Source organism: Leuciscus leuciscus (assembly GCF_965113295.1).
Source record: "Leuciscus leuciscus genome assembly, chromosome: 20".
NCBI lineage: Eukaryota > Metazoa > Chordata > Actinopteri > Cypriniformes > Leuciscidae > Leuciscus > Leuciscus leuciscus.
Genome location: NC_138744.1, coordinates 22,257,738 through 22,268,306, shown reverse-complemented (window position 1 = coordinate 22,268,306; position 10,569 = coordinate 22,257,738). Strand labels below are relative to the sequence as shown.

The window sequence follows — 10,569 nt, the reverse complement described above, 5'->3', positions numbered from 1 at the left end:
CCCAATGACTTTCATTGTATGGACAAAAACAGATGTTTTGTTTCTTCAAAACATCTTTTGTGCTTTATAGAAGAAAGTAAGGACTTACATGAGGGTGCATGATGACTAAATTGATGATTGATTTTTTTTTTTTTTTTTTTGGTGTACTATCCCTTTAATCCATCCATGTGGCTCTAAAGGACAGCATAAGCTACTCGCGAGATATCCACACCATGCATCATTTTAAGTTTTGCATGACTAAGGAGGTGAAAATGTCCTTCCACTGAAACGGTTTATCTCCATTAATGGTTATGTATTCCTGTATGGTCGTTAGGGAGCGATACCATATTTTTTAAGTGATTAAATGGTTTTCATTGCCTCGGCTGTGGTTTGGATTTTGACGCGGATCAAAATTTCATCCAACATTTTTCACGCATGATTCAGTCCAGCCTCAAAGAATGGGTTTAATAACATGTTCATTTGTCCTGTGAGTACCTGTAAATCTGAAATCATTTTACGTACCTTTTCATGTTTGCTGTTGTAATTCTTAAAGTTCTCTAATAAATTCTACCTAAAATATTCCTTTTATGCTCCCAAACCCAAATAACTTTGATGGATGGTGGACATAAATATTGTTCCCTGACATTTACATGCGTTTTTCCTATGGTATACTGACTGTATTGCTTTTGGCACTGATAAATACAGCCCCAAAGCACAGATTTTTCACTCGTAAAAATGTTCGTTAAAAGTGGGCTGAAGGGATCTAATCACAAGAGAGAAGTTAATGAACACCAGAATATCGGTCAGGGTTAGAGACTAAACATCAAATCACATTCAGTCCTCTGCCAATGAAGATCAATTGTCTCCCTCCTAGGCCATTCATAATAGCTGGTCTTTATTAAAGACACCCTTCTTTCTCCAGTCTTTCAGCAGAGCCTCTCTTCATCCCTCCCTTCATTTGCTTCAGACAACATATGGGGAGTGGACTGACTGTGACAGAGATATTCTACACCATCCTAAAGTTTCTTTAACTCTGTCCTTAGAGGAACATTAAACACCTCGCTGAGCTTTTTGATTTATACTTTACAAATACACAATTTAATTAGAATATTCTAGAGTGGGATTTTCGTCATTGTCTCGCGGTTTGAAGTGTGGATATGCCGACATATGGAACATGCCATCTCTGAATACTCAATTTAAGGGTAAGACAATTTTAGGGTTTCAAAAATAAGAATAGGCTACACCTAGGCTACTGTATTAGCTCATTTTAATCCAATTAATTTAGTTTGTTGTGTCCTCAGAATTTAAACGAAACAAATAGCCTATGCGTAATGCTGTTGTATTTATTACAGTTTATTATTCTGAGACATTGTTTGTTTGAATAATAGCAGCCCATAGCTTACTTACAGTTTCAGCTGTCTTATGAACATGCCGTTCTTAGGCTATACATGCCATCGAGTGACATATCGTTCTTACATGACAACCATCGAGTTTTATATTAAGGATGCGTATTAGCTAATAGGATAGGGGAAGACCGGGAAGTGTTGAGACACATTTTTCGTTAACATCTGAAATCATGTTTTTTTTGTTTTTTTTCGTGATGTGTCACAAACTTTGGCCTATAGATTAATAGCCTATCTCCATATGTCTCTGTTACGTAGGCTATTATAAATTTACAACGAATAGGCTAGATGAATTAAATGAATGTCAAGTTGCTACAAAGAGTGCAATTGTTAGCCTACAATATTTCCATGTCGGATTGTAGGAAACATTTTTCGTTTAACATGTAGCTACATTAGTGGTAAGCAAATATAAAATAGGCCTAATCATCGCACCATCACATTTAATTTAATTCAAAACAGCAAATAAAAAGGCTACACAATAAATAAACAACAACATAAAAATGGAAACAATAAACAAAACACACAAGTGGCGTTTGTGTCAAGTGGACACTGTCCCGTTTTTTTAAGTCTTTATAGGCTACAAAAGTATGGAAACTGTTTCAGCCCTCCCCGTCTGATATTTATTTATTTATTTTTAAACAGGTGAAGAGCTTGTGTGGACGTTATAGCCCATATCAAATTAAACAAGATTAACATCTTGATTCAGATGATATCTCTTGTTCTGTCATAATTCATTTCAACATGCAATTTTTTTGTTCAATCCTTTATATGTTTTTACACGCAACACACTTCTCCTGTCATGAAGAATGAATGATCACCCCTGTAGCTTATTTGGTTAAACTGATGGTGTTACAACTCACTCCTTGGCGCAACATTCCCCGATTTCCCCTGATTCAATGCAGACTACATGTGTTCGACATTTTTACATTATGAAAACAATAAATTACAACAACTAAAATGATAGGACTCTTTCGCCTAGTTCGTCTTAAGTTCCTCAAATTAGTCAACACGAGTTTCAGTCTGCGTATAGCCTATAACAATTATTAAATCGTTTTTATTCATTTAATTGGCTTAGCTGGGCATCTTATGATTTAAATGAACTAAATTCATTTTTTGTATTGAATTAATAAATAAATTAACTCAAACTAGCCAATCTGTCGATCTCCATGTCGATCTAAAAGGTGTTTAAAGCACCCTGGGAAGGGTGATGGGCGCAGCGGGTAACCTACTGCCTGTGCCAGTGCTTCACTGCAGCAACAGTAGCTCGTATAGCCTCGTAACCCGTCTCTCTCTCAGGGTCACCATGTGCCACAAATAATTCTTTCCCTTATGTGTTCTTGCGCCCCCCGGCTGGGCTTTGATCTTCACACCCGTCATTAGGACGAGGAATAGAATTCCCCGAGAAAAGAAGTGCCATGCCGCTTTATGACGACATAGATGCAAAATAGCTTACAGTCAAGAGTTTCGCATTGTCTTATTTAAAAAAAAAAATAAAAAAAAATTCAGGACTTGAGCTTAAAATGTCATAGGTTTGCGAGGAAAATCTTAGAGCAGCTTAAAACAGCGCTGCTGAGATCATTGATCTTAAATAGCCTAACTAGGCTACTTGATCAATTTTATTAACAATAATAGTTGTAAGCTAATAACAGGTTAGTTAAACTAATCCAACCAAGTTTGCTGTGTTGATATTAGTTAGTTGAACTCTTTACCAAAAAAATTAACCCATGTAGATTTGTACAAATTTCTGTCACTACTGTCAAAACTGGTGCTGTGCATCTAACGATTCATTATCTTGAACGTAATATTATAGTTCTTGTAATCTGTGATATGCATGATATTTAGCATGTAGTTTAAAAAAAAAAACTTTATAAAATCACTGTTTCTTTGTTTCTCTCTCCTCTCTCACCCATTAAAGCAGTCCACTCACAGCTCTCCCCTTCAAATTTGGATTCTCTGATCACCTGGGCACAGTAAACACCCTAATACACTCTGAAGTTACATCTCTCAGAAGGTCACTCATCTTGGGATTCTTGCCATCCAGGACAAATGGACGTCTCTGGCTCTACTTCTCTTTCCTCTTCCCCTTCCCCTTCATACACCTTTCCCTTTCTCACTAACCTCTCCCTTCCCTCATCCTCTCCTTCTCTCTCCCCATCCCCAAGTGTAGCCTCCACTGCTCTCTTCTGTTTTTTCCTATCCCTCCTTTCTCTACTGGGCATTCTGGGCAACCTGTACACCCTAGGGCTTCTGATTCGCCGCCGCAGGATGTCAAGGCGGCGACGTACCTCTCCTACCTGTTGTTACAGCTCCTCCTGCCTCGGCACCTCCTCCCCTTCTTTCTCTCCCTCCTCCTCTCCCACCTCGTCCTCCTCCTCTTCCTCCCTTCACCTGCAGGTTCTGAGTCTGGCTTTAGCAGACCTGGTGTACCTCTCCACTGCCCCCTTCATCGTGTACGACAGCCTGGCATCTGACTGGGCCTTCGGTGAACTAGGCTGTCGGCTCCTACTCAGTCTGGATTTGCTCACCATGCACGCAAGCATCTTCACCCTCACTGCTATGAGTCTGGATAGGTATCGAGCTGTGGCCGATCCGTTGGTAGCCTCGTCCACACCTTCCTCTGGACTCCTGCGAGTCGCTTTGGCCTGGGGCTTTGCCGTGGCTCTCAGTTTGCCCATGATGATCACTTTGCACCTCGAGGATGGAGAGAACCAGGAAGGCAAGTTGTGCGTTCCCGCCTGGGACGAGCAGAGTTCGAAAGCCTACCTCAGTGTACTCTTCTGCACCAGTATCCTAGGCCCAGGGCTGGCCATCGGAGCTTTGTATGCAGCTTTGGGGAGACTCTACTGGGTATCTCAGACGCAGCCAGCTTGGGTCGGAGGGAGCAACGCCTACCCGCCCCGTGCACCTCGCCCCAAAGTCCTGCTCCTCATCCTGGGAATTGTGTTGACGTTCTGGGCTTGTTTCCTTCCATTCTGGATCTGGCAGCTTCTACCATTGTACCGGCCCGAGGTTCTGCGCGTGGTGCCGGTGGGCACGCAGGTGACGATTAATCGCATCCTCACAGGGCTGACTTATGGAAACTCGTGTGTGAATCCCTTCTTCTACACACTGCTGACAGGCAAGCGCAGGCGTCCCAGCAGGAAGGCCATAAGTGCGGCTGCCCCACTCTGCAACAAGGGCAGCTCTGAACAACAATAACAGCTGCCCACTATTTTATTCGCCAATTAGTGCAGCCCATGACCAATAAGACTGTGCATAGTTAGGTTCATTACAAAGATTACTAATTTTGGTGCTAAAGGGCTTAAAGATTATAGCTTTGTACACTGTGCAATTATAATAATACTTTTATCTAAGCCACTGATGGTGTGTCTTCTCTGCTCCCTGGACCCCTGTACATATATCATCATAGTTAATATGATCAGCAATATGGTCCCTGCAAACCAAAATGAAATAATAAGTGATGAAAACTTACAGAAATCTTTAGGGTTTGTCACCTTTGACATAGCAATCAATTCTGGTCAAGCCGTTATTAAATACAAGTGGACAAAAATGTGTGAAACATCTGTTTATAGGACAACTTCAAAGGGACAAAACAAGCTTTGTCAGGATTTGTGAATCGCCCCCAGGATACTGTAAAAGCAGGTGTGAAACATTTAACTACCAAATTGGTTTAAGTGCAAAGGAGAAATTACATGGATTTGGCTCAAAGCTAAAGGACTTGTCAGAGTTTGCTCTTTTGAGGAGGAAAAATCACTTCTGTCATGAAGCCAGGATAAACAATCACCATTCTCTAATAGGACATTATGTTCTCCATGAGGTACTTCATTATAGCTAAAACATAATTTTAGCCAACAGATCTGTTACAATCCTGACTTTGTGTATTTATTGGCACCTTATTTGAATCATTCATTTTTATATTCTACCTGATTCTGTTTGTTTTTTTGTCACAAATTGAATTATACAAGTTTAAACTTTTTTTTTTAATTTTGAACCACTCTTAAAAAAAAAACTGTAGTCAACATTTGAAGTGGATCAAAACCTTTCATCAAAGTTATACATGAATTTTGAACAATACCCGTTCTTGTCTTAGGACAACTTTAACTTTTTTGATCCACTTCAAATGTTGACTGCTGTAAATTGTTTCAGTAGCATATCTACACAAATTTGTTCCATTTTTAAAACTGCATCTTTGCCCCTATTTATGCATGTTTATGGACAATGTCAACTAGGGAAATATTTATATCTCAAAAATTTTGAGATCAAATGTTCTAAAAAATGATGTTGTATTTGAAAAATTGCACCAAGCCTGGACCCTTCAAGATATATTTTTGAAAAGATGTTGTTTTAATTGTTCTAGCTTACCTGTATTATATTTGTTATGATTTACTGTTTAATAATGCATTGCTTTGCACAAGAAAGCTTGGCTGAAAGAATTATAAATGAAATCTGAGGTGCTTATTATATCATACAATTGTCAATAAAGAAATATTCTATGTAAGACCAACAACAGAATGGTTCATGATCTGAATGAGTCTTCTGGGAAGCTTTAGAAGACTTCCTGACACTGGCTAAATGATACTGCAGAAACGTGACACTGTAAAGCAGTACTGCCCTTATTACAATAGCAGATGAGTGGGGTTTTCAGTGAAGAAAATGAAGAGAGAGGGAAGGGCAGAGAGATGGAGAAAGACATTAGAAAGGAGAATGGACGTGAAATTAATTAGAAATGAAGAGAAAAACACAGAAAAGAGTCAGAGAGAGGGAGAGATCGAGACTGTGCAAATAAAATAAAAAATGAAATATGGTTTTCATTCAGGAAGCATTTATTTATGTGTCTGCATTGGCCTGGACTATGCTTTTGCTAGCATTCACTTTTTTGTGGGTCTTGCATGGGGTGTGTGTGTGTTGCACTGCAGTGCTTGGATGTGACTGTGTTTTCATTGGATAATATCAGCCTTATTGAGTCTGTATCAGCTTTTTGCACTTTCTGAAACTGACCCACAAATGTTGGTGTGTGTGCTTCAACCTTCATGTTTGGTTAGTAAACTTTGTAATGCAGTTTGATTTATTGGCATCATTATAAACAAGTACAGACTACCCAAAAAGGAACCTTGTATTTGCAATATGTACAATTCATGTGTATTGTTAAATGGCAGAACTGTATTGGTTTGTGGTTGCCTGCTGTTATGTGACGCACATGAACTATTGTTGTTTGAAAGAGAGCAGTGAAGATTGTAGATGTCTGTGTGTGTGTGTGTGTGTGTGTGTGTGTGTGTCACATGGGTGTCTGTCTTTAGGAGATGTAATTGGGACTTGGCAGGTGTTTTTTAAGATGAAACCTAAAAAAGAATATAAAATCAACAATACACAACTAAATGTTATACATCCTGAGTTAGATAAGCTGGATACAATGATCAAACGCCTAATCTGCCTTTAAACAACATTTCTATGTTTGAGGTTGTGATTTCATTGAGCTATATCATAAAACACTGATGTTCTCATCATTTGGTCTAAAAGCTCCATCCAGCCACTATAATGTAGTTTGGAAAAACGCCATCTAACATGGGACTCCATGAGGACCTGATGTGTGCACCTCCCTCGCTTTTCATTTTCCTTAGGCATGTGTTTCCATTTACCTGAGAAACATTACAGCATCTTGAAGGAATAATACTGTATGTGTATGTTCCTACCTCACGGTGTGATCAGACAGTTGAAAGTCATAAATGATGTCCTATTGCATGAGAATACAATTGCCACAATCGCTTCAGTTTGTCCCAGTGATCCACTTTTCACTTGGGTAAATCCTGTGGAAAAACAAGCTTGTACTGCATTTAATGTGTCAGTTATTTTATATTAAATGATAGTTCACCATTTACTCACTCTCAAGTTGTTCCAAACCTTTATGATTTTCTTTCTTCTGTTGGACAAAAAATAAGATATTTTGAAGAATGTCGGTAACCAAACAGTTAATGGGCCCCATTGACTTCCAATGTACGAAAAAAATACTTAAAGTACTTTCGCTTTGTGTGGAAATGTAATTTGTCAGTGTTCACTGCTAGTCTTCCTCAATATCGTAGCTCTAATATCTCATTTGCTTTTTTCAAATATGCTGAATCACAGTCTGTCATATGTTATGCAATTTAACACCCAAATTAAATTTGAGATCTGATGGAGAGGAAGCTTATGAGTGCCTTTCTGTAGCTCAAACAGTAGAGCCTGGAGCTAGCAACACTAAGGTCATGGGTTTGATGCCCAGGAAAAGCAAGAACTGATAAAATGTGTACCTTCAATGCAATTTAAGTCTCTTGGGATAAAAAAGCATCTGCCAAATGCATAAATATAATCAGTGGTTAATGGCTTAAATGTGTGATTGTTCTTCACACAAAGTTATCGTATGGCTTAGAATATAGCGCATTAATCAAATGGACAACTTCTGTGATACTTTATATTGCTTTTCTGGAGCTTGGTAGTATAAATCGATCATTATTTGAAATATTTTTTTTATTGCCGAACATAACTTTTTGCACTTCACAAAAGAAAGAAGATAATATTGGGTCAAAATGACTCCGTAAAAGTGAGTAAATTACGAATTTTTTTAATTTGGGTGAATTATTTCTTTTAGATGTATGCTTCTCATGCTCATCTATGTTCTATCACATAAGCAGAACTGCTGATTCAGATTAATTGAATAGTATTTAGCATTAAGAAGTCTTTCGGGGGACGTTCTTAGCCTGATAGTTTAATAACAAGACTTTGGGGTCTTGAACTCAGACCCTCTCCGTTGTTCTCTCTCAAGAGGGTCTGAATGATTGAGCATGTGATAAACTTCAAACATATGCTTGTATCCAACGAACCCAAACAGTGGAAAATATTGCCATGAGGGAGGGAAGCAAATCCATAAGCTGTCAGTTTATATTGGTAGTCACCAAGAGCTGGTATGGTTGAGGTTTCCAACAATAACCACTGCGACCGTCAGAGAGAAAGCTCTAATTTTGAAGGAGGCAGCAGAAAGATCCTGAAGACCGACCTCAGAGGTACATATGGGGGGAAAGAGTTCACTTTTTTTTTTTTTCACTGCATCGTTTTGTGTTACCTGTGTGCTTCATAAATCCAACACATGTTCCTGTTCCTGGAATCCTGAGTGTCTTTCCATCCTCACACTCCCCTCCCTGTGCTGCAGTGTTTGTGGCTGGGGCAGGTGCCCCTCCCTTGGGCAGTCAGCTCAGGAAAGTCTCCTGCTGGGCAGACGAGACTAGGCCGAAGTTTAGGCCAAGCTCCTGCTGAGAGAGAATAAGAGGCTCCCTTTCTCTAAGACACACATACACAGACCCAAATTCAAAATTCCCATCTGTTTTTTTCTCTCTCTCTTTTCCTTTGTATGCCTATCGCTCTTCCTTGCGCGTTTTCTCCCTTTATGAGCAGTGAAAGAATATACAATCACCCCCAACGTGTAGAAAATGTATGACTGTCATTACATTAGATTGCAAAATATCAAAATAAGTGGGGGGAGGCATCACAAATAGTGATATGACTGTGTTCAAAACACAGCGTTAAGAAGCTTGCAAACTTCGCAAATCTTTTTAATGAGTGCTCAATTCAAACTGACCAAGTTAAGTGATTTCAGGAAACAAGGCTTTGTTCTGGACCTGATCTTAATGAACCCATGAATGAAGCAGTATAAAATGTAAAGTAGTAAGTTTTATAATTTAATAAAAGTTGTATTTTTGATGCGATCTCTATGAGTTTAGTTTAACCAGCAGATGTCCCCAGAGTGCGGAATTTTACAGAGATTTGCAACAAAAAAAAAAAAAAAAAAAAACTTTTGAAAAGCAAATAGTTCAGTTGATTCAGTTTTTAAAAGTCTCACTGTAAAAATATTATGATCATTAAGTTATGACATGGTTTTACATTTATTAAACTCATCAAAATAAGTTAAGCAATAGTTATACAAAATTCAACTCTTTTTTTAAAAAGTCAGTTTAATGTAATTTAAGTTGAAATGACTTGAACATTCAAGTTGATTGTACTGTAGTGTATCACTTCTCTGATCGCTAAGCACAAAATTTTTTCTAGTTAAACATTTAACAAAAAAGAGAAGTGTTTGTAAAGTGTTTAATTATAAAACAATATAGTTATACTGTAAATGTACTTACACTGTCACGATTAAAACACTTAACGTATATCATATTTATTTACTTCTGTGATGCATGGAAGTATAGACACTTTCTGGTTGTCAAACCTTTTGGATCATATTCATAGAATCCATCCCAATTTGACAATGTAAAACAAATTGCTATGAGATTGTGTTTAACAAAAAAAAAAATCAGTTTTTGTAATGTTTATTTGAAACCGTTTACAAAGACCCTTGCAGCAAGAAAGAAATCCCCACAATGACTTGCTAAAAGGTGCTGATCGCCGCCTTTTTTACCGTAACTTATGTTCGCACACATACACCAGAACGTTAATGTCAGCATGTTGCAAATCTTGCAGATGTGTGACTGAAAACCTTTCGAACACTGCCAGCAAACAGAAGATGGCCAGCAATACAAGTGTCTCTTTGTAGACCGAGGGGCTCTGCTGCCATAAAGCACCTTCTCCTGCCTCAATCCCTGTCTTCACACATCCATGTCAGCCGCCAAGATCAGGCGAGACCCTGGTTTGCGTGCTTTGGAGGCCGGAGGTTACATAAATGAACATCAGAGCCACTGTTCACAGTCACACACTGATTCTGACCAGCAAGCAAAACTGTAAAAATGCCATGTCTGCACCTCTCGCCATCCTCAGCTAATCTCTCCTTCCCTATGCCTGGAACTCCACACATAAGATACATATAGTGACTACTAGTGAAAATGTAGAAGGAATCCTAGAGTAGTGAGAAGGTATCCTACTTGACTTTCCACCCTGAGGATCTAGTGGAAGCAAGCACCTTTTGTGCAAATGAAGTCGCATGGTTAATATGATCATATTTAATTACTAAGAATTTCATGCCAAACTTTGTTATACATTTCTTAACATTTGAAACCGTAAAGGTTTCAACGTTAAAGGAAATCAGTTCCAGAATCTTTTATATGGGACTTGACTTATATGGACACTGCAGATAATACTGTAGAGGTTTTGTAGAGATCTTGCACCTCCTTGTGGTCGGATTTAGCCAATAGCACCTGAAAATCTCTCATTTATTTCAGCC

At 38.6% G+C, this 10,569-nt stretch overlaps 1 protein-coding gene across 1 annotated transcript; it reads left to right on the top strand.

Moving 5' to 3' along the window:
* Positions 1 to 3,428: 3,428 nt before the first annotated feature.
* On the top strand, positions 3,429 to 4,580 carry uts2r3 (urotensin-2 receptor 3; the record flags this gene model as incomplete). Its single annotated transcript, XM_082150578.1, has 1 exon — positions 3,429 to 4,580. The coding sequence occupies one exon, from the start codon at positions 3,429 to 3,431 to the stop codon at positions 4,578 to 4,580; it is 1,152 nt and encodes a 383-aa protein (XP_082006704.1).
* Positions 4,581 to 10,569: the final 5,989 nt, after the last annotated feature.